The sequence below is a fragment of the Oryzias latipes genome, chromosome 17 (genome assembly GCF_002234675.1).
Source record: "Oryzias latipes chromosome 17, ASM223467v1".
In the NCBI taxonomy this organism is placed as follows: domain Eukaryota; kingdom Metazoa; phylum Chordata; class Actinopteri; order Beloniformes; family Adrianichthyidae; genus Oryzias; species Oryzias latipes.
In genome coordinates, this window is record NC_019875.2 from 3284889 (window position 1) to 3309239 (window position 24351).

The following is a 24351-nucleotide window of genomic DNA, read 5'->3' on the forward strand; positions in this document are numbered from 1 at the left end:
TTCTGTTCGGATAAAGTTTGCTTTTGAATTTGTTCAATTACATTCAGTCGTTTAGACAAAGTGACAGATCATCTGCATTTACGGGGTAAATAAATCAATGGCAGCTGCAGAAAGGAAGTGCCTCACAGTTTGGGGATTTTGCCTCAAGATTTCTAAATATTTTTAGTTTTAACCATTTGAAAATATCTGTTTGAATGTCAGCTAGTAGCTGATCTTCCCATACAGCGTTTTACAAATTCTGACCAGAAATTAGAAAGACTCTGAGAGGACTTCTGCACAGCATCATGATATATAAAATCTTTCCCAACAAATGTGAATATCAAGGAAAAGTGTATTCATGATTCCATTAAAAAAAATGTTCATAGGATTTAGACTCAGGGCCCTGCACCGTTGGATCGATTTCTGTGGAGAGATTTTTGTGCTATTATGCCAAGTGCAGGACTCACTGTTTGGAGCGTAAATCTTCTTTTTTAAACCATATTTCCAAACCTGATCCAGTCCACGAGATGATTGGAAGAATTTATGACCAATCACTATCAGCATCAACCTTCAAGTCCATGTCTGTGATTGGCTGGTTTGCATCGCGTCGCCCTGCTATGTTTCAAGTGCAGAGAAGAGAGAATTTCTCTTGAGTGAAAATTGTTTTGTTGTGTTTGCATGTATTTTTGAGTTTCAAGTGCATTTTTCTGTTTTGAGAGCAAAATAATTTTTTGAGAACACAAAAAAGCAATGAGTATTGCCTTTGAAAAAATGGCACAAAAATAACTCCAAAGATTTGAAGTATTTCACATATTTGACATAAATTGGGGTTCCAGCTCATTAAAACTGGATTTCCAAAAATAAGAAAGCTGAGTAGAAATCACCATGTACTTCTCCGCTTTTACAAAATGATAAAAACAGAGTTTATGATCCCTTTATATCAATAAAAATAAAATATTTTCAAAAAGCTATATCTATCTTTGCCTTAATAACGGATAATGCATCAATGCTCCATGGCATTGATGCAATCAGCTTGTGGCAGTGCAGGGGAGTTGTGTAGTCCAGATGTTCTTGATGTTTGCCATCAGCTCCTCTTTGTTTTGTAATCTTGTGCCCCTCTTCTAAATGGGGTTAAGGTCCAGCGCATTGGCCAGTTGAGCACTGTGATGGCATGGGCATCAGAGAAGGTTCTGGTAATTCTGCCGGTTAGGGCAGAGGCCAGAACGTTCTGGAAGATGAAGTCTGCATCTACATCCAGATCCTCAGCAAAACAAGTCATGAAGTCCTCTGTATTCCATGATACGTCATTTTTTAAATGAAATTATGGAAATAAATACACTTTTCGTCTTTTTTCTTTGACTTTTTCATCACACAGAACTCTAGATATGTTTGTGACACAGTCAGCTGGCATCACTGTTACTTTTATTTCTCTACAGAATATTGTTTACAGCTTTACTTACAGTAATCTATGGAGCCCCTCTTCTTCCTTTCCCTCAGCATGACCTTAGATCATTATATTTGTTCTTGCAGGTTTTGTTCTGTAAAACTGCTGTTAACCATTTTCCCAGTCTTGTAGCTGAAATCTACTCATTCCTTCATCTTTGGGGTATAAGTCCCAGTCTGTTCTTTTCTTGTATTAAGATCCATGTTGTGTTTTTTCCAGTTCTGACTGATGTCAGTCAACATAAGCGTGCATCTTTCATGGCTGAAACTCACATCAGCTTAGATGCTGTTGAAATACACTGACCAAAAATATAAACGCAACACTTTTGTTATTGCTCCCATTTTTTATGGTACAAACTCAAAGATGTGAAACATTTTCCACATACACAAAATAACCATTTCTCTGAAATATTGTTCACAAATCTGTCTAAATCTGTGATAGCGAGCACATCTCCTTTCCCAAGACAATCCATCCCACCTCACAGGTGTGCCATATCAAGATGCTGATTAGACAGCATGATTATTGCACAGGTGTGCCTTAGACTGGCCACAAGAAAAGGCCACTCTGTAATCTTCAGTTGTATCACACAGCACAATGCCACAGATGTCACAAGCTTTGAGGGAGCGTGCAATTGGCATGCTGATAGCAGGAATGTCCACCAGAGCTGTTGCCAGGGAATTGAATGTCCATTTCTCCACCATAAGCCGTCTCCAAAGCTGTTTCCGAGAATGTCCACCTCCAAGATCGTCTGAGACCAGCCACTCGGACAGCTGCTGAAACAATCGGTTTGGATAACCACAGAATTTCTGCACAAACTGTCAGAAACCGTCTCAGGGAAGCTCATCTGCATGCTCTTCGTCCTCATCGAGGTCTCAACCTCACTTCAGTTCGTCGTCGTAACCGACTTGAGTGGGCAAATGCTCACATGCGATGGCGTCTGGCAAGTTGGAGATATGTTCTCTTCATGGAAGAATCCCGGTTTACACTGTTCAGGGCAGATGGCAGACAGCGTGTGTGGCGTCGTGTGGGTGAGCGGTTTTCTGATGTCAATGTTGTGGATCGAGTAGCCCATGGTGGTGGTGGGGTTATGGTATGGGCAGGCATATGTTATGGGCGAAGAACACAGGTGCATTTCATTGATGGCATTTTGAATGCACAGAGATACCGTAACGAGATCCTGGGGCCCATTGTTGTGCTGTACATCCAACAACATCACCTCATGTTGCAGCATGATAATGCACGGCCCCATGTTGCAAGGATCTGTACACAATTCTTGGAATTTGAAAACATCCCAGTTCTTGCATGGCCAGCATACTCACCTGACATGTCACCCATTGAGCATGTTTGGGATGCTCTGGATCGGCGAATACGACAGCGTGTTCCAGTTCCTGCCAATATCCAGCAACTTTGCACAGCCATTGAAGAAGAGTGGACAAACATTCCACAGGCCACAATAGACAACCTGATCAACTCTATGCGAAGGAGATGTGTCGCACTTCATGAGGCAAATGGTGGTCACACCAGATACTGATTGGTTGTCTGAGTCCCCTGACCCCCTCAATAAAACAAAACTGAAGATTTCAGAGTGGTCTTTTCTTGTGGCCAGTCTAAGGCACACCTGTGCAATAATCATGCTGTCTAATCAGCATCTTGATATGGCACACCTGCGAGGTGGGATGGATTGTCTTGGCAAAGGAGAAGTGCTCACTATCACAGATTTAGACAGATTTGTGAACAATATTTCAGAGAAATGGTTATTTTGTGTATGTGGAAAATGTTTCACATCTTTGAGTTCATACCATAAAAAATGGGAGCAATAACAAAAGTGTTGTGTTTATACTTTTGGTCAGTGTAGAACTTTAATAGCAATAGAAGTTTGATCTCACAACAGGGAAATTCATTTGTTAACTTAGCTAATAAAAACAGTTGATAGTTAAAAATAGATAATAAATAACACTATAATCTTCTTTTACTTTTGGCTTCTCCCATAAGGGGTTGCCACAGCGAAGCAACCCTCCCTTGAGGATGAGTTGCATGTTTAACTTGGCAATGTTTTGTGCTGGATGCCTTTCCTGATGCAACTCTCTCAATCTAACTGGGCTTGGGACTGGCACAGAGGTGAAGAAGGGAATGGGGAGCAGCCTGGAATTGAACCCAGGTTTCACGGGCGAAAGGTGCTGCAAACCAGCACGAGCTAAACCGGCCCCAATAAATAACATTTTATAAATAAATATAATGAACTGAAACACAAGTCAGTGTCTTGTGTTTATTATATTAAATGATTAATTCTGTTTTCCCCCAAAAAACTTAAAAAAACAAAAATGACAAGATAAAATACTGCTGTATAGAGGTTTGGGTTTCTTTAAAATGAAAAGCGGAAAATGTGTGGATTCTAAGAAAACAGCAGCTGTAATCTGAAAAAAACGTTAAAAAAACTAATTTCTCAAACATTACTTGATGGATTCATGCATATTTGAGTGTTATTTTAATTGTTTGTTTTTTATGGTTTGTCAGATGAAATGAAAGAAAACAAACTGCATGTAGACCTGCTGAGAGAAGTTAGTTGGTTAAAACAAAGAAAATTGATTTGTGAGGATGTGACTCCCTCATGTGGCAAAAGTCAGAAAACCATGATGTAATGAAGAGTTCCTTTGTTACTTTATTAAACTTATGGCTATGGTACGTGGGCACACAACATTTTAAAAAGGAACATTTAAAACAGGATTAAATGGCACATTTTATAGGTTTGAATAAGGGTTTATTGGGGTTTGCATGATTTTATTTTTCCTGTGTGGTGTGTAGATGAATTGGGAGCTACCTGGAAGAAAATAATTTTAGTCTTTATTATAATTATATTAAGGTGTGACTGCAAGATGTACTCACCTGTGATTGTCTTCCCCAGAGTGCTCCGGCAAAACCCTTCACCTAAGAACAGAGCTATATTTAAGGTTCCAGGAGAATCTATTCAGAGGCCTGAGGGGGGGAAGTCATTGTATTTGGACGATATTTGTTGTTTTAATGCTTCTACTTGATATTTTAAATTAGAGTAATACAGATGTATTGTCCCAAAGTTAAGGTGTTTTGGCAGAAGATGTGTGATTTCATTAATGATAAAATTGATTCTTGTTTTTTCTTATTCCTGTCATGAAATGACGTAAGTTCAGAATGACCCAAATGCTGGAACCTGGACAGAGACTCGGACAACGAGGGAAGTTTTAAGATGGTTTAATACAGCAGAAGGTGAGTAATGGCTTCTTTCCAGGAGGAGTCGCGTCGGCTGGCTGGAGGAGTCTTGCAGAGGGAATCCAGGAGCGAGGTACGAGAGACCAGAGGACCGCGACCAGGTGAGCACCAGAAGGGATTTTTCCTGAGACAGAGCGAGAGGCACAATGAGTAACATGAAACTTGGCAACATACAGGAACAAGAGCTGGCCAGACTAAGCACCATGGGATGAACAACGAACTGGCATCGAATGCTGATCCAAGCGCTCCTTAAGAAGGCTGCAGCGATGATGAAGTAAGTGAGGGCAGCTGGTCGCGTCCAAAACAGAGCAGGCGGGGGAGGGGGAGAGTATCTGGCAGAGGCACCATGACAATTCTGGAAAGATGTCTTGTTGGGTCTAATATAAAAAAATATGCAAAGGACTCTGGTTTACTTTTAAATCTTTTACTCATTTTGGCCAAATTTCATGTTCATAAATGTAAATTTTCTGGTAGAAAACCCTGTTTCACTGCATTCCTTTCTGAGTTGAATTAGTATATCAACAGTATTTGAAATTCAGAGAAGCAAAAATAAATCAGAACATTGTCTGTATATGATAGATTCAGTATTTTAGAGTTTAGAGTTTAACCCTCTGGCTTATTTCTATTTCTATTCTTGTTCTTCTGTTTGTTACATATGTGTATTTGATATTTGCAGTTGTGTTTTTTATTGCATACCTAAAAGTACATCCTTGTAAAATGGCATAATGTGCAATAAAGTTTATTTTAAAAAAAATTTTTTTTAGTGGCGAGCGTCTCTTTGGTTTGTGAATGTATTTGTCATGATCACGCGGGATTTCAGATAGACCCAGACGCTGGAACCCGGAAGGATACTCAGAAACGAGAGGTGAGTGCAAGAAGATTTAATTCTCTGAAGGAGAGTCTGTAACAGAGTTCTTGATGCAGCATGGCAGCTGACTGGAGGGTTGTGGCAGATGGAGGTCAAGGTCACCAACAATCACTCACCATTGCTTGCAAAAAATTAAGAATAAACTACCTTAAAAGTGTTTGAACACAATGTTTCATCAGAGAGGAAGACACTCAAATAGTGGTATTTAATGAATAAAATGACTAAATATTGTTACCAAACTAGTTACAACAGTTGATTCCTGTTTGTAATGACAACCGTTGATCCACTTTCCTGGTTCTATGCGGCACCATAGAGCTGATGTGGTCTAGAAAATAGCTGGATTCCTGATACTTTATTGTCTGTTTAAGTGTGTTATTACAAGCAATGACTAATACAGCCTGAAGTCTTTGGTGATTTTTCCGCATTGGCTAAATGTCTTAACTTCCGCTGGAATCAGATGACTCAAAATATTCTCCTTAAAGCAGTTAAATAACTTTATTGGAGGTCTTTTCTCGGAAATACCAGAGTATGTATACTTAGGAACGAATGCTGAGATGAGAAAAAGCAAAAGGATGAAATGCTTTATTCCAGCACCAGGTAATTAACACAAATGGAGCTCATCGAGCTAAAACGATTGTCGACAAGTGATCAAGAACTGCATGTTCCTTTTTAAAAAAGGGGAAAGTTAAAAAACAAAGACAGCTCATCTACTGGCTTGAAAGGCAAGTTTCTTCATCCACATCTGCACCTTTTCGTGGAAACTGCAATTCCTATTAAAGAGGAGGCTTGTTGGAACAGGTGTTGTTCTCTGCAAGTTTTATTTTGCTTCTTCATATTCATGTTTGTGCATGTGTGATCAGCATTCATGACATAGGTAGCTTGAGCAAGCACTTTAGTCACTTCTCCTCCTCCTGTCTTGGCTCGCTTGTTACGCAATTGTTAGTCAACGAAAGATGCCCCGGGTCACATAAAAAAATATCTCTAAATGCATTGATACTTTGTTTAAGGAAATCAAATGAAGTGAAGTTTTAAAAGCCTGAGGTTACAAATTTTTCCACAAATGGTCCAACTATATAGACCATTGTCGTCAAGGCGGGTAAAAGCCATAGGGAAGGACACACCTCTCTGCCTCCTTCTATCAAACCACAACATGTTGCAGCCTGCAAACCCAGATGTAATGCAGCATTTATGAGCTAAGAGGAGAGAAGCACCGTCACAACTGAGCAGCGGCGGGGTATTTCAGTTGGAAACATCCCTCCGAGGACGATTTGATTCCCTGTAAGGTCAGTCACTGATGTGGATATTTCAATGAAAAACCTCAACAGAGCTTTTAGTCAGATGGCTTGTGTTTGTTAAGACAGGAAATGTTTAAAACCTTCCCTTAAATGACCGTGATCTTTTTTGATTCATGTATTTTCCAATGAAGTTTTTTTTATGATAACATTTATTTTCAAGGCTGTCTTTAAACTTCAGCAACAGTTTCCAGTCGAAGTTGTCTTTCCTGTCCTTTCTGTGCATTTGTACACACATTTTGAGAATAAGACATTCTGTAGAAACGTAGTTTTCTATGATCAGAACAAGTTTATTGGAAGATAATTAGATTTTAGTAAGGACATAGAAAGTTAAGTAAGTGTCAAAGTTAAGTTAATTGTCAAAATTGATTGACACTTTGCTTCATCTTGGCTCAATGATGTTGTTATACATATAAAAAGCTGCTAGATGTTATGGTTTAGTTTGCTGAAAGCTATTCAATCGACTTAAAGGTTAGCTGACCCTAACCTGAAACCACGTGAAACCAGTGAGAGAGAGAATAAAATAGAAAACTGAGGTCAATGCGTTTTATCCTCATTTGATCCAGAAGTAGTTTGGCATTTTTGAGCATGCTGCTTGTAAATTCTCCAAAAGGCGTGATGGAAATGCTTCCGATGCTGCGTCAGGTTGGCAGAAATCCTCTGAAAGATTCTCTCTGTGGTTCTCTCCAGAGCTCTGGACTCCTGTCATTAAATAATCACACATGACAGGTTTAAGGACACATTCATCCATTGTTTACATGGATTCACCCTCTCTCATAAACACAGCAAGACTCTCACCTCAAAAGGCTTTTCATAAATCAGAGATATAAACATGTTTTTCACAGATCATTTATAGTCTGTGAATCACACCTGCAGTTTTTCAGGAAGGCTGAAACAAGTGAAAGTTAAAACTGGAAAAAAACGGTCATTCAGATCTAATCAGAGAGAAGAGGACGTCTGCTGTAAAAAGAAATTGAGACATAGGTTTCTATTTTTTGCAAGACTATTTTATAAAATAAAGCACACATTTTTTTATTGTTGTTATAAATGTGCCTTTTAACATATTTGTAAGAAAAGACAGTTATATAAAGACTTTTTTGCAGAGATGAAACTATTTTGATTTTAGAGACCCACTCCTTTAAAAAAAAAAGGGTTTTTGTTGTTTTAAAACACGTTCTTGAGACCTTTTTCTCACGATGGAGATTAAAATCGCATTTCTGAGTAATTCTGTTTTCAAATTGTTGTGAATCAGTAGATTATATTTGTAACATAGAAAATACGCTGGGTGGGCCACAAGCTCCCTGCTCTGCTCCATTCTGATGCATCCACTTGAACGTCTTTGTTTTCCTCGTCTGAGCTGGAATCTGGATCTAAACTGTACGGCTGGATAGCTACAATACTGCTCGCCATTTTTGTTGCACCACTAATGTCAGGTTGGGGTTGTCAGGGGCTGTAAGCCAGTGGGAGAGTGTAAACAGGAGGATGTTGGGAGCAGGGATTGGCTTATTCCTTGTCCACAAACCCACCCACAAGTCAAAGGTGAATTTCTGATCAACTCCTGCCGCTCTGCAGAAACTATGTCGCAGAAAGTGAGGTTTTCCTTTCATTTTGTCTAAAAACGGCATCATCACAGTGAAAAGACCACTGAACAAAAAATAGATCAAAAGAGGATCAGCGTGGGACTCTAAATGAAAAATGTTTCTACAAACATTAAATTATTTAGTTTTTAAGTAGAATTTCTTTATTTTTACTCTATGACTGAGACCTACATGTTTTGCTACCTTTTTTTTATTTTTACATTCAATAAAATGCAATTTACAGAGCGTGGTGATTAGATTCTATGTTCAGACATAATATTGTTCATTGATACAAGAGTTTATACAATTGTTTGTGCAATACTTTTTTTTTAACTATCCAAATTTTTACCCAAGAATCTTAGAGAAACAAACACATTTCAGCCGCACTTCTGCACGCTTACCTGCCATCTGCACAGACAGCTGCCAGCCACACATTCTAGATTATGAGGCTCTTTATAGCAGCTTTCAAAGAGAGCTCATGGGGACAGCCTCCTCTGTCTGGTGCCATTTCAATTTGGCCAAATGCAAGGACAATGGCAGCATTTTGACTTTATGCATGAATTTCCACCACATCCCATAATAGCTGTGACTAAGAACTGATCTGCAGCGTAGAGCAAAGGTCTAAAAAAGAAACCCAGAGATTTCACTATTCGTGCAAAGGAAGCTGGAATTAGCCTTTGATGGAGCTGTTGGGGGCAGATGACATGACATCTGACAAAGACTGTTAAAAAAGTTGAGATGTGAGTTAATTTAACAGGCAACAGGGTCAGGCTGAATGTGTCTGCGACTGTACAAAAGAAAGGTTTTTATTTCAATGTGGAATTCTCCAGGTTTAAAACCCTGTGAATTTATGAAAAATGGTTCAATGTTTTAAGCATAGAACTTTGGTGATATTTAACACATTTTTGACATACACTTATAATGTTTTGAAAAAATAATTGACAAAGAATAAAGTAAACTAATTCTGTGAGAAAAATAATACTTTATTATTTCATGACATCCACATTGTTTGTCAGCATTTTAAATCATAAAGATTATTTTTGTCTGTATGGCAGTAATATCCAGCCAATGTCAGTCACCAAAACCATAGATTAGATGGAACATTTCTGTTAATCTTTAACTAAAAACCTCTGGTTTATGATTCATTTTTTTATGTCCAGGTTAAAAATTGACTTCATCAAAACATGAAGAAAAATACCACAGTTCACGAGGACGACAGCGCTGTCAACAACAACTTCTCCACAACGGTTGGTGCCCTCATCCTCAGCCTGGTCTTCCTGTTGGGTGTCCCCGGCAACTTTTTCATCGTCTGGAGCATCCTGGCTCGCATCAAACGACGCTCAGTTACCACCCTCCTCATCCTCAACCTTGCATTTGCTGATGGGTTTATCATGGTCCTCACCATCTTCTTCATCATTTACCTGGCCAAGAAGAAGTGGATCTTTGGTGTAGCCATGTGCAAAGGCTTGTTCTACTTGTGCAACACCAACATGTACGCCTCCATCTTTCTGATCACACTGATGAGTGTCCACAGGATGGTGGCTGTGCTGTTCCCACAAAAACTCTCTTACCTGGTGACCAGGAAGATTGTGAGGAGAGTTATTGGGGGAATGTGGATGCTGGTCATGGTGATTGCTATCCCATCACTGGTGTTTCGGAATGTCATAGAAGTCTCCGATGACGAGACAAACCAAAAAAAACTGGTTTGTGAATCGAATCACACCCAGGCTCGACATGTAAGTGTAAGAATGTGTACTTGTGTGCATTCAATCAAAGCAGTTTACAAATGGTTTAATTATTCTGACCTGTTTATAGTAAATTAAAGTTTACTAGAAAGCACTGTTTGATGTTTCTAATGTTTAATATGATAACTTTTTAAAGTTTTTCTCAAAAAAAAAGGAACACACTTGGAAGAAGTACTAAATTCTGTTTACTGAATTTAGAACAATGCAGACATTCACTTTTTTAGTCCAAATACAGATTTCACTAAATGCTTTTTAGACCCATTTTTTCCTTCGCTTGTGCACAGGTGAGATTCCAGTATTCCCTGGAAACTGTGTCAGGATTCATCCTTCCTTACGCCGTCATCATCACCTGCTACGTCCTCATCCTGAAACGCCTCCGGCAGACCAAGTTCCGACGCCATGTTCGCAGCGAGAAACTCATCCTGGCTATTGTGGTGATGTTTGGCTTGTTCTGGCTGCCATATCATGTTATCAACATGGTAGAGGTGAGGGTAGATGTCCTTATTACTGTTAGTAAAATGAAAGCCCTTCATATTTCCTACAGCAGGATCCGTTGTGATTAAACACTGAGTGTGTGTTTTCTGTTCTAGGTGGCAGCAGCTTGGTATCCAGAAGATTCAAGCACAAGAGAATTGTAAGTTAAATCCAATTTCTTCACTTAAAACATTTACATTAAATGGTTTTAGATGCATCTTCCTGACATCCAACAACCAAAGCAAGTTTTACAGTGTTTTACCTGCCATGGGGCAGAGGCTACCATCAGCCTAAGTCAGAGGTCTGCAACCTGAGGCTCCGGGGTCACATGGGGACACTTTTATCTCCCGTTGTGGATTTGAAGAAAATTAACTATTTTTAACAAATAATTTCAGCATTTATGTTTATATTTTTAAACTAAGGTCATCTAAGATTAGTAAAATAAACTTTTTTTTTAATCACTGCTGACATACCACTAAATTGGGAGGCATTTGGTGTTTAACCGCTTTTCCAAAATGCAGACGTCCTACCTAAGAAAAATTGTATGGTTAAAGGTTTTAATCTACTGTCAGAATTGTCGGTTATTAGAAATAATTTAATTCAATTTTCATATTCTTATCTCCAGCTGCCCAACAGCACCTAGTTGCTGCTGAGAGGCAAAGTTCTTAAAAGTATATTAAACACACATATACGCACACACATTTTGCAAGGAAGGTGGGACCTAGGACCATCTGTCCCCTGCCTCTTCCCTGGTGGGGGGTACGGGCCCCTTTGCAACGGCGGCCGTGTCCCCGGGGTGCCGGCTTCCTGGGCCCGGCGGTGCTCTCTCCGCGCGGTGGGGGGGTTCACATTACATCTGAGCCGGGGGTGTTGGTGTCCCTGGGGGGTGGGTTCTGGTCCTTGCTCCTGAGCGCCAGGCCCCGCCAAACTTCCAACTGTGGCCGAGCCTGGTCGGGCCATATTTACAACACCCCTTGTGGGCCCTCTTTTTTCCCCGGGGTTCCCCCCTCCTGGGCGGGGGCGGCGGGCCCCTGCCTTGCTCCTCCCTGGACCAACCGTGGGCCGGGCGGATGGCTGCCTGGAGTGCGGAGCGGGTCTCCCTTGGGGGATCCTGGCTCGTACCTGGGGTTGGGGCGGGGGGATGCCCAGAACTCCTGGGTGGTGGTGGGGTGCTCATCTGGGGCTGTGGGCGTCCCTCTCCGGTGGGGCCCTGTGTTGGGCTCTCCCGGCGGGGCGAGGGGGCTGTTCTCCTGGTTGGGCTGGGGCGGCCCTCTCTTTCCCTCTGTGCCTCCCTGCTCTCTGGCTCTGGGGGGCCTTGCGGCGGTCCTGCTGGCCCTGGCCTGGGTGGCGGGCTTGGTCGCTCGGGCGGCGGTTGTTCCCTGCCGGTTTCCGTGTGGCGTGGGGGGGATTCCGGCTGCCGCTGCTGCTGCGGTGGGGGTCTTGGGGTGGGGATGGCTGGGCGCTCTCCTTCCTTCTTTACACATTCCACCATCCATATTAGAAGAACATGAGCACTCACCTGCACTGAAAAAAAAGACCTGTTGGATTGACATAAAAAAATCATGGACATCGGTTGCGCGCAAAAAAATCATGTTGAACCAATATAATTATTGCACATAATAAAATCATGTTCTACCGTAATGAATGCTTCTTTGTTTCTGCACCTAATAATTTTACATTAACAAACAAGATTTTATTATGTCATTTACCATAATTTTTTCAAACATTTAAAACACTATTATTTGTTTGAAATTACATAGTTCATTTAATTTATAAATTATTTTAATAAAATTTAAATTGAAAAATAAAATTGCAGATTATTATTTAAAGCAAATACTTTCTTGTGCATTATGAAAATCCAATGAACATATGACACTGAACACAAATTTCAGATTTAACTTTTTTATTATCTAAACTTGAAAAATATGTTTACAGTGTAGCATAAAATGACAAATCACAATAAATTGGGCTTGCCATTTTTATTAAACAGAAGATAACAGAGCCAAAGCAAACAGCTGGAATCCCTTCTTAGGAAAAAGTTAAACTATTTAAAGGTCATTTTATTCAAAGAGTCGGATCTTTAAGCCTGAAACCTTAGATACAACTTTGCCTTACAACTCTAATACAGTTTTTTTTGGATTACCTCAAAGGTGTGTGACGGAATGTCCAAGGGAGAGAACCCAAGAGCAGGAAGAACGACCCAAATCCAATAGTTCACTCGAAGGGGCTTTAATGCCAGAGAACCATAACACCAGAGCGTAGAACGAAGATGCTCCGACACAGAAACAAGATCAGACACTGCATAAATAGACAAACCAATCAACATAATACAGAACACCTGTGACCAGCGGGAGAGCTCAAGAAGGGAAGGGCCTCCAGGAGATCATAGCAGGAGCAAAGTCACGGCCCCATGACAAGGTGTTTCTGAGATGAAGATGGTAATCAGATTTGTGCTGTAAATAAGGCCAAAAAAGCCTTGGCATCTGCCACTCAGACACTTGGTGGGTCGACCCCCACAGCCTGGGAGATGTGGACCACGAGAATGTCCTCTTCCTCACCACTGCCAGTTTCCATTAGGAGGGAAATTTCCACCGTGGTGTCCTCGATTGCCTCCTGGAGTGCTGCATGGTCTTCATTCTAAAGAACACAAGATATTTGTGTGCACAGTTCACATTTGAAGTTTAGTTAAAGCGTCTAGATTACACAACTCACCTGTACTTTGAATAAACCCCAGAACTTTCTTATATTGGCGAGAAGGTCAGCAGTCTGAAATACAAAGAGTCAAAAAAATTTTAATTCACATGAAAACTTTGGAAAAATACAATTCTTACCCTTGGCTCATCAATAAATGTTATAGTTACTGGGTTAACAAAATCATTATATACTTAGTGTCATGTTAACAGAGGTAGTGGGATAACCATCAATTTGATTATTTATTATGTATGTATCTCTCTGCATAAAAGGTGCGTGTAAAGAGTAGGGCTGGCAATCTTGATTACCTCCCGATTCTATGACAATCCAGGAGACAATAATTCCAATAATATATGGTAAATGCATGGTGACCCACCTGACTCAGTGAAGACTGGAGCATGGACCCCAGCATGATCAGGGAGGAGCAGTTGGAAGTGTTGTGTGATGAGCTCTGTAAATTAATCAGGAAATAAATATAGTGACACTTCCACAGCTTTGTTGTATAATTTTACTAACTAAATATGCATTGGTTTGAAATCAATAGCTGCAAAAATATTCTTAAGAAATTAGACCTGAAAGAACATTTGACACCCCCCTCCCCCCACAGGATTCAAACCACGCTTAATGAGAACCCGCTAATTTTGAGATGGAAACTGCAAAACTAAACTAGCAGATCGGGAGTAGCTAATCCCCCCACCCATAAAGGATTCCCATATTAATTTATCAAATAGGGGGAATCTGTGAAGTAGTATTACAGACATTAATATAACTAAGGCTGTAAACTTTTTACTACACATTATACACTTGTTCCAAAAGGACATGAATATTTTCACTCCATTAAACTCTCAAAGCTAAAATAAAAATATGTTCAGCATCATAGAATGAAAACAAAGCTCTGATTGAAACCAAAGATTTATGTAAACTGGACACACCGAACGCATTCTGTGCACGAGACGCGCACGGAGAATGATTGACAGCTGACTGAGACAGAAGTGCGCTGCTGTTTGCTGGTCAAATAATGCTGTCCTTAAACTAGCTCATGGTGGAACGGTATGGAAAAACTAAATAATGACAATAGTAATGATAGCTTTTCACATTTTCCTTCAATTTCGGTCTCCACAACGCAGAATTTAGCAAAAAGAAATCCACTTAGTGACGATGAAAATTCCCCTGGCAGAGTTTCTGACTCTGTGGGAAAAAAAACGCCGTGCCCGCAAGCGCCCACTGCCCTCTGTCAAAAGCGAATTCCTACGTCATAACTACTCACCACTCTTCCCCGTACATCATTTGAAATCACCGCGTTTACAGCTGAATCTGCCTGCAACGTGAAAGTACAATTTACCGCGCACACACACCTCCCCCTACCTGCCGTCCGAGGGCTGCGGCCGGCAGGGACAAAAGTGGCGCGCAGAGCCTTAACTTTGATAACTACGACAAAAGTGGATTACAAAGCTCTTCCCCGTGGAAAAAATAACACTAATGATACATTTAGGCCTTCCACTTTCTTAAATTAATTTGTTAGAGTAAATTAACTTACCTTTTTTAAGTTCCTCCAGCCAGAGCAGGTGCTTGTAGCTTCTCTAAAATGGCTGACTGCAAAGTTTCCCCTCCTGGAATTCTTCTTCACCGATGGGGTTTACTTATCCAAAATTAAGGGGCAAAGGATCAAGCAGAACTATTTCATGTTTTGTCAACATGATTTAAATATATAAAAGTAACACAGCAAGACATTATGTGTGATTTTCAAGATTATATTATGTTTCGAAGGTAAACATAATTTGTTCATATTAAACAAACATGTTTACTATTTGTAAATTGAACAACCCCACTTTTCCCGTTTTTTCAGTGTGAGCACGGGTGTTGGCTCACCTTTGCACTGGCGGTTTGCGTGACTGAATGACTGAAATGTTTCACACTAGTTGGTTTTAAGGCATAAGTATGCGTGTGAGCACTATCTGTTTTGTGTACATGTCGACAGATGGACATTTTTGCAACTAGCAGGTGTGTTTGACACTTGGGTGTGTGTGTGGACAGGCTCCGCCCTTTTTGTACTGCATTTGAGCCTTACCATGGTGATTAACAACCAGTAAACTTGTTGCTTTATGCTGCTTCATGGTCTTATCCCCCTTCCCCTCCTACTATCACCCTCCTTCCCCCCCTCTCTCTAACGTCCCTCTCTCTTCTTCCCCTCTTTCCTTTTCCGTCCGGTCCAACACCAAAGATCTTCAAACATGTTTGAAATTAATAAAGTTTGGCCTCAATTACAAAAGGGGTTTGTTCAGTCATACCTTTGGTTTGTCTGAAGATTAATAACCCCTCTTGTTAAAGTAAAATATGTCCAACACAAGAGGCCCTCAGCTCTCATCTGTTTGCCTAGCTGTTGGACAGGACAAGGTAAAGAAAAAAAAAAAAAAAAAAAAAAAAGTATATTATTGCAAGTAAATCCTCTGCAGCAGGAGGATCGCAATTGATACAGGGTGTATTTTATTTTGAAAGGAACTTGCATGTGCTGCTGTCAAAAGTAAAAGTTAGCTAATGAAAGATTTCACACTGTGATAATTGAATTAAGTTACATTTTGTTAATAAACGGCTTAACGGCCACCAAAACATGAAACATAAAAAAAGTTTGGATTTTGCTGCTTTCGCTAGGTTTTGATGAGTGAAAAACTGGACCAAAAGGTTGCAGACCCCTGGTCTAAGTGAACGTCTGTTGTGTCCACCTGCAGATTGGAGCTAGTCCACTCATCCTGCCGTGCAGTGACGTCGGCCTTGGCCTTCATCAGCAGCTGTGCCAATCCAGTTCTGTACACTTTTGCTGGAAAGTCCTACATCAAGAAGAATGGCTTCGCCTTCATGGCGAAACTCTTTGAAGGCACATCATCGGAGCAAACCGAGAACAAGAAGAGCCGGTTGATGGTGAAAAATGGAATAAGATCGAATGACAGCAACAACAGTTTGCCTACCCGTGAACAGACAGCAACTCCTGAAGTCAGTTAGGCCATGAAAAGGACTCCATGCATCCATGAAAGGTTTTACACACCTAACAACAACCATAACCCCCCGCAGTGTTTCTGTCTGCTGCATCAGAGCGAGTCAAAGGAACTGACGTCAGATGTTTTTATTTTTCTAAGTGCAGCTGTTTTACATCGTTTTTTCTGTTGATAGTGTTTACAATGTTTGCAACAAAAATAATGTCAATGCAACGCTTAACTTTCTGTGTACGTTAAATGAACAAAATAAGTGTAATTTTGTAAAATAATAAATGTTTTAAGTTTGTTTAAGTTTTAGTATCATTAGTGGATTAACACCACCTCATCTAAACACTTTGGTAGGAAAAAAATGGTTTTGTATCCTTTTACAAAAATCACACAACCATCAATGACAGACAATTTATAGGTTATTGTAATAATTTGACAACAAGTACAGGCGTGACATCCCAGTAGCCTTAAACGTTCAGCAAAAAGATAACAAAGAAAAAGAAGATTGCTGTGACAGCAGCTGTTACAGTAGTTTCTTTTTAGGAAACCAGTGTCCTGTATATAACTCCAAAAGAACATTTTAAACTAGATAAAGAGTTGTGTTTTAAATTTTTAACATTAAGCATTTTAAATCAAGAGATCATAGAAGAATGATCATGAGGCTAAGATGTGTGCCCTTTAGTCAGAGTTGAGGTACAAACATACTCCTGAAAGGACCCAGTGGGAGGTGTGCATGGTGGTGAACAGGTCGGCTTCAAACACCAGTCCAGCACCTGACGCGTTCCTCCGCAAAGAAGTGGTGTACACCGGAGTTCTCAGCGTGTTCTGAGGTTTGAAAAATATAAAAAGATTCACAAACGTCAAAGTAAAAGGCAGAGAACTCCAGAGGTGTGTGGCGGTCTTGAGCCTCACCCGCAGCCTGAGGCTGTTTTTCTGCACAGGGATGACTTTGAGGATAGGCAGCTCAACAACCAAGACTTTTGGCTTGCTTCTTGCCAAGCAGCCATTCTCCATGTCCCAGTCTGCTCCCTCCAGAAACAGGCCTGATAGGTAGCAGCCTGCAGATAATATGGACATGAGCTTTCAGAACCACCCTCCACTGTTAAAAGACTAATCTGCTTTAATACCCTGTTTTAGTCTGTCGTCGATGTCGTCCTCAGTGCGGTACCGAGTCACTTCTGTATGAAAGGTGGACTGATCAAGAGGCCAGCCTTTTTTCCGGCATGCAGCTTGGACCACAGCTGCCAAGTAAGACTCTGGAACATGCAGTCCTGACAGCCACATAACCTTTGGCTCTCCTTCACGTACCTGTCAGACAGAACACAAATAAATCAGACAAATATGTCCTCTTCCTTAAAGGTGTTCATCGAGGAGGGACCTTCTTTACCCAGTTACTGTACTGCTCATAACGCCTCCTTAAATGGCTCATCCAGTCATCGAGAGACTTCAGGGTCTCTGGTGCCAACCTCTTCCACATGGCAGGAACAAGATCATTACAAAAGGCGTGAGCCAAGTCATCCGACTCTTTGCTCATTCCCACCTCACCAGTCAAAGCCTGCAAGACGCAGAAAATGCTCAAAAGAGTTCAAGCAAAAGTCACCACGAGGACCTTTTCTCTGTAGTTTCTTTATTTTTTCTCGACTCACCCTCAACAGCTCAACCACCGACTGCTGCATGCAGAGGACCAGTTTGTTAAATCGTCTGAGTTCTTGGAGAAGAACCACTGAGGTCGGAGAGAGGTCTGTGCCCAACTCCTCGCCGACTAAGTTAATGTCGAATAACTCAGGCAACTGTTTCTGAATGTCTTGGGCGATGTGGCTGATGTGCTCATCTCCTCCAATGCCCCTCCCAACTTGACCTGAGGGACAACATGTGTAAATAAAATCTACTTAATTTGACTTAGAACTCAAAGGAAAAGTCACAAAACCAAGTACATAAAAGGCATCAGTTCATATGGAAGTGAAAAAAGACAGAGGCATACCTGTTTCAGGCTGAAGGACTCTTAAGTGGGTCCACATCTCTTCAACAGCTTGAGTGTAGTATCCTATCTCCACAGTGGAAGGTAGTCCAGCTACCTCAGGTGTGGTTATAAGAGGCATTTTCTCAATCTCATCTGAAGAACAAGAAAAGAGGAAAAGCTCACAATAAGCAGATTTTCTGTCAAAAGTTATAACAAATATAAGCATAATAACTGACCAGTATACACATGCTTTCTCCCAGGAGGAGGTATTTTGTAACCCACATCTTTGTTTCTGAAGAAGTGGAAATGCTGAAAGGGGGAGAAGAGGAAGTCTCCAAAGTACTCGTCCATGTAGACCTTTAGGATCCTGCGGTCAAAGCTATCAATTGCTCGTCCACCATACACTACCTAAAAAACATGTTTATGCTAAACTTAGAGCTATGTCAAAGACAGAGCAGCACATGTGAGAAACAATGTTGTTATAGTCTGACCTCCCCAATGAGATACTGAAGACTTTCCCAGGGTATAAAGCTGTCTCCTTGCTCATGACATTTGGTCAGGTAGGTGCTTAGTACTTCCAAAGAGGCCTGGAAAAAGTTCATTGATTAAATTATCCAACTGTGAAATTTACAAACATAACACATCTGTGGACGACTTACAGCAGTAAAGCAGTAAAAGGCGTGTCAAACATGAGAACTCTTTGATGAGCCAAAATAAAACACTTCTTTTGGATTCTAACATTCAGATGGCTTAAGCCTTAGTCACATGGACCTGTAAGGGTGCTGCAAGCGTTTGGATTGTCCAGGCCCAGGGAGGGTCAACTGTAACTGAGAGGTGCAGCTGCAAGATAAGGTGAGCACAGGGGTGTCTTGCAGTTCCTTTGACGCTTGCACTGGCGCCTTAAGGGACATCATGAAATGGAACGTACCATTGTTGTGCATTGTCTACTGTGAAGTAACCATAATGCTAATGGAGTTAGCTCGCACTCATGACGTACAAGTGATACGCTCTGACTGTCTAATTGACTCATTTCTAACAGTCATACTGCAAGCAAGAAGCGCACTTATAACATGTACGGAATGGGCTTCTTGCCCAATCTGCAGGAATTTGGGGGGTTAAAAAAATAAAAGTTAAATTTTTTTTTTAAATAAATATTGTTAAAGTAAAATATGTCCAACACAAGAGGCCCTCAGCTCTCATCTGCCTGCCCAGCTGTTAAACAGAACAAGTTAAAAAAAAAAAAAAAAAATCTACATGACAGGCCGCATTGGGGCGATTTGCAGCAAAGTGTGAAGTGGCTGGGATGAGGGTAAGCAACGCTAAATCTGAGGCCATGATTCTCGATTGGAGAAAGGTAGTTTGCCATCTCTCTGTGGGTGGAGTGTCCCTACCCCAGATGGAGAAGTTTTAATATCTTGGGGTCTTGTTCACGGGTGAGTGAAGACCGGAGCGTGAGATTGACAGGCGGATTGAATCAGCGTCCGTAGTTATGCAGTCACTGTACCGGTCCGTTGTGGTGAAGAGAGAACTGAGCTAAAAAGCAAAATTCTCAATTTACCGGTCGACCTTCGTTCCAATACTCACCTATGGTCATGAGCTCTGGGTCATGACTGAAAGAACAAGGTCCCGCATACAAGTGGCTAAAAAGGGCTTCCTCTGTAGGATGTCTGGGCGCTCCCTTAGAGATAGGGGAAGAAGCTGGGTCACCCTCGGAGAGCTCGGAGTAGAACCGCTTCTCCTCCACATCAAAAGGAGTCAGTTGAGGTGGCTAGGGCGTCTAGTCCGGATGCCTCCTGGACGCCTCCTTGGGGAGGTGTTCCGGGCATGTCCCACTGGGCGGAGGCCACGGGGAAGACCCAGGACATGTTGGAGAGACTACATCGCTCGGCTGGCTTGGGAACGCCTCGGGGTCCCTCCAGAGAAACTGGATGAAGTGACCGGGGCGAGGGAAGTCTACGCGTCTGCTTAGACTGCTGCCCCCACGACCCGGATAAGTGGGGAGGATGGATGGATGGATGAGAGGCCTGTGTCTCACCTACTTTACCTTACTTTACTTATCCTTGTGTGTCCTTTAAATGTTTAATATGACCTGTTGCCTGCAGCATGCCAGTAGAAAAAGAAAGGGGCATTTAGGCTCTACGGGCTCGCTGAATGGTTTATGACCTTGCTATTTCGTGTAAGACACCTGCGCACACCATACATGGTTGCCCATTTTTCACCCACAGACCCATAAAGGCAGTTGTAACTACAAGGATTTACTGGCAGCCATGTCACTTGCTGCAAAGAAAAAAAAATGATCTGCCTTGTTCTTTCCGGAACCACAGCATTCAGCCGTGAACACAGAATTAGCCCCTTGCAGAACTTACGCTGAAGTCAGAGTCATTGAAGTTGCAAGGCACACTCCAGCCTGTCTTGCCGTACTTGCTCCTTTCTTGCACAACAGCATGAAAGAAGGCAAGCACATAAACCAGGCTGCAAAAAGCAGGGTGCTGGCATGAGGACAAGGTCTGCTGTGAGATTTTGGAGTATGTGGCTTTCATGTTAAGCTTGATATCCTCTGGAGGTTCTGCTACCACCTGCATACAGAATCAAATTTTAGCTCTGTGCAGTTAGGACAACCCTGACAAAATAGACCAGAATTTGTGGAGATACTAAGATATGTTTTCCATTAAAAAAATAGGCAGAACATGTAAATGTCTACTGCTGTGAAAGTCAGAAGTAGTTTATGAACAACACAAATGAAGATTTTTTTCTTAACGTCAACCTAAAAGGACAACAAACCAAGAAAGATTAAATCAAAACACCTGCAAGCAAATAAAAAGTGTTTCACCTTTTGAGACTTTTGCAAAATACCGATGGGAAAATCATCGATGGCATTGGTCGTGATCCACATGCGAAAGTTGATGTTGGGATTGGTTATTTTCTCCAGCGCTTTTTCCAAATCCTTCAGCCACTTCACAAGCAGGTGGCAATTTTGTAGTATCAACCAACTACCAATGGAAACTGCCTTCTCCAACAACTTCAGCACCACCTTTAGCACAGGTACAGGAGACTCTTAGCTACTCTTATTTAGCTGGATTCCTTTTTAACCCACATACTGTACCCTTTTATCTTACTGTTTTTGGCACATCGAGAAAAAGGGTTGAATACCTGCTCCTGGCCTTGTCCCACTGCAATTAGTGTAAACTTGGTGCCTGACTTCTCAGCAAACTTGATCAGGTCAGTAGTTGGGTCAGATCCAGAACTCATAATAAACACAATGGGAGAGAAGGCTGTGCTGCGTTCATAGATTGTGGTAAAGTTGATCAAAGGGGGGTGCACACATCTGAAGAGACACAAAAGTCAGTATGTTAAAACCTTAAATAAGTGATTAGGTTTAAACAAATTACCCTCCAGACTAAACTTCATTACATAATGAAAGCTTAATATCTGAGAATATTTGGGGGGATTTAATTCTTAATCTTGATCCATATTTCCCCCAATGTCTACAGTAAAGATGTTATATTTTATATCAAAAAAGGCAAAAGCTCGTACCACTTTTTAAATGCTTCCTGATTCATTTTGGTGCTATGTTCACAAATAAATGTATATCTAAAATCACTGGCCACTTTATTAGGAACACCTGTCCAGCTGCTCGTTAATGACCATTTCTAATCATCCAATGACAATGCAGCAACTCAATGCATGTAGGCGTGTAGACATGGTCCAGAGGATCTGCTGCAGTTCAAACCGAGCGTCAGAATGAGGAAGAAAGGGGATTGAAGTGACTTTGAACGTGACATGGTTGTTGGTGCCAAACAGACTGGTCTGAGGATTTCAGAAACTGATGATCTACTGGGATTTTCACCCACAACCATCTCTAGGGTTCACAGAGAATGGGGGGGCAGATCTGTGGGCAGAAATACCTTGTTGGTCCCAGAGGTCAGAGGAGAATAGCCAGACTGGTTCCAGCTGGTAGAAAGACAACGGAAATTCAAAGAATCTCTGGTTCCAACCGAGGTCTGCAGAAGAGCATCTCTGAACGCTCAACACCATACCAGGCACCACTCCTGTCAGCTAAGACAGGAAACTGAGGCTACAGTTCACACAGACTCCCCAAAACTGGACCATAGAAGATGGAAAAACGTTGTCTGGTCTGATGAGTCTCCATTTCTGCTGCCACGTTCAGATGGTAGGGTCAGAATTTGGCCTCAACAACATGAAAGCATGGATCCATCCTGCCTTGTATCAACGGTTCAGGCTGGTGGTGGTGGTGTCATGGTGTGGGGGATATGTTCTTGGCACACTTTGGGCCCCTTAGTACCAATGGAGCATGGTTCAAAGGCACCTACCTGAGTATTGTTGCTGACCATGTCCATCCCTTCATGACCACAGTGGACCATCTTCTGATGGCTACTTCCAGCAGCAAAAGGCGCAATGTCATAAAGCTGGAATCAGCTAAGGCTGGTTTCTTGAACATGACATGAGTTCACTGGACTCAAACGGCCTCCACTGTCACCAGATCTTAGCCCAATAGAGAACTTTTGGAATGTGGTGGAACGGGAGATTGACACCATGGATGTGCAGCCGACAAATCTACAGCAACTGTGTGATGCTGTCATGTCAATATGGACCAAAGTCTCTGAGGAATGTTACCAGAACCTTGTTGAATCTAAGACACCAAAGATTAAGACAGTTCTGAAGGCAAAAGGGGTTCAACCTGGTACTAGCAAGGTGGACCTGATAAAGTGGCCGGTGAGGGTATACTTAAAATTGGGTTATTATAACACAACATTATTGTCTCTTTCCGTAGCCTTGTGTTCTATCCCTTACATGTTGCCCATAGTGACAGTAACATAGTCGGCCATAGCCCTGTGGAGTCGGTCAGCACGTAAACATCGCAGCAACAGCAGTTTCTGAAAGGCTGACAGGCTCTCGCTGTATTGCAGGGGAAAGGGAGCCTGTTCTGGTGCCCTCAAGTCCCACCACTGAGGAGAGAACAGCAACAATTACACTTGGCTCATTAATTCACATTCAGACCTGTCACTGTGCTCACTTACAGACTTCCAGTTAGTGGAGTTTTGCTCTATGTCACTGGGCAGAGAGCTGAACTGCTCAGGAAAAAGTTCTGCCAGTTTCGTGATGTCCTGCCAGGCTTGATCAGGAATCCACTCGTGAGGCTTTTGGACTTTGGTTCCATCGCCAGATAGATTACCTTTTTTTTACAGGAAGTGGGAGACCATAACTATAACCATTGCATATATTTGCGTGTTTTTAAACACCTCAAACATGCATGATCCTCTTTTGTGTTTTGATAAAAGTTTACCTTTGATCAGGAAGTCCAGTTCCTTCTGAGGAACTCCCCCTTCTGTCTGCTCAATCTTAACTGTCATGTTCATGGAAAACAGCAACTTGTGTTTTCCAAACAGTCCTGAAGATAAGCAGTCAGTAAGGCCGGAGACATCTACAGATCAGCTTATGACCCTACATAGAATAATATGTCTTCTTTATTACTGTACCTGTGACTGCATAGTTATGAACGTTGTATGTCAGAGTGTTTATGATGTTCTCAAGTCTTTGCTGAAGGTTCGGATGAGCCAGAGATTCTTGCAGTGAAAGTTCAAACAGGCTGAGGTATGAAGTAAGGGAGTACTGGTACATCCTGTTCACCAAAGCCATGTCTGACAGTGCAAAGAACAGAACTGCACCACGCTTGGCAACAGGCCGGTAACCCTCTCTGAGGTTGGCAAACTCCACGGTTTTACTCTGAGCCACACTTAGTTTCTTTATTGTCTAGAATTTTACATAGAAAATTAGTTTTAGTTATCTCTTTGAATTTGCAGGAACACAATGACTCCACTAATGCTGTTCTTAGGAGGACCTACCTCACTGGCTTCTGTCTTTGTTTTCTCCAGTGTTTGAATCAGCTCTGTGTTATCCAGCATGTTGCCTGTAGATGTTCCCAGCTCCATGAGCAGCGAATCTCCCAGGCTTTTCAGCAGCGTCTTATTTTCACTTATCTCTTCAACTAAAAGAAGGTGTTGTTGCTGAAAGACCTTTTCCAAAAACCCTGTGGTGACACTCAAGAGCTGGTCCTCCAAGCCTCTAAGGGTCACTTTGT

The 24351-nt window shown here is 41.7% G+C and overlaps 2 protein-coding genes across 3 annotated transcripts in view; one reads left to right on the top strand and one right to left on the bottom strand.

The window, feature by feature from the left end:
- The first annotated feature begins 6701 nt into the window (after window positions 1-6701).
- Window positions 6702-16594, top strand: LOC101169971 (leukotriene B4 receptor 1). Of its 2 annotated transcripts, none has more exons than XM_011486162.2 (5): window positions 6702-6817; window positions 9564-10139; window positions 10433-10633; window positions 10739-10782; window positions 16040-16594. In XM_011486162.2, exons 2-5 carry the CDS (start codon window positions 9588-9590, stop codon window positions 16308-16310), a joined length of 1068 nt encoding a protein of 355 aa, XP_011484464.2. In that variant the 5' UTR covers window positions 6702-6817; window positions 9564-9587; the 3' UTR covers window positions 16311-16594. The 2 variants fall into 2 exon arrangements, with proteins under 2 accessions (XP_011484464.2, XP_020566328.1); XM_020710669.2 differs by having other exon boundaries at window positions 6720-6812.
- A 94-nt stretch (window positions 16595-16688) lies between these two features.
- Window positions 16689-24351, bottom strand: part of dnah10 (dynein axonemal heavy chain 10) — a 32963-nt gene continuing 25300 nt past the window's right edge. Inside the window, exons 63-78 of the mRNA XM_011486028.3 lie at window positions 24116-24345; window positions 23750-24023; window positions 23557-23661; window positions 23291-23445; window positions 23064-23218; window positions 21402-21576; window positions 21082-21282; window positions 20618-20827; window positions 18743-18838; window positions 18488-18659; window positions 18273-18404; window positions 17938-18149; window positions 17679-17846; window positions 17419-17599; window positions 17204-17349; window positions 16689-17116 (exon numbers count right to left, since the gene is read on the bottom strand). Of these exons, the coding sequence (XP_011484330.2) occupies window positions 16970-17116; window positions 17204-17349; window positions 17419-17599; window positions 17679-17846; window positions 17938-18149; window positions 18273-18404; window positions 18488-18659; window positions 18743-18838; window positions 20618-20827; window positions 21082-21282; window positions 21402-21576; window positions 23064-23218; window positions 23291-23445; window positions 23557-23661; window positions 23750-24023; window positions 24116-24345 (2759 nt within the window). The 3' untranslated portion in view covers window positions 16689-16969. The remainder of the gene's footprint in view (window positions 17117-17203; window positions 17350-17418; window positions 17600-17678; window positions 17847-17937; window positions 18150-18272; window positions 18405-18487; window positions 18660-18742; window positions 18839-20617; window positions 20828-21081; window positions 21283-21401; window positions 21577-23063; window positions 23219-23290; window positions 23446-23556; window positions 23662-23749; window positions 24024-24115; window positions 24346-24351) is intronic.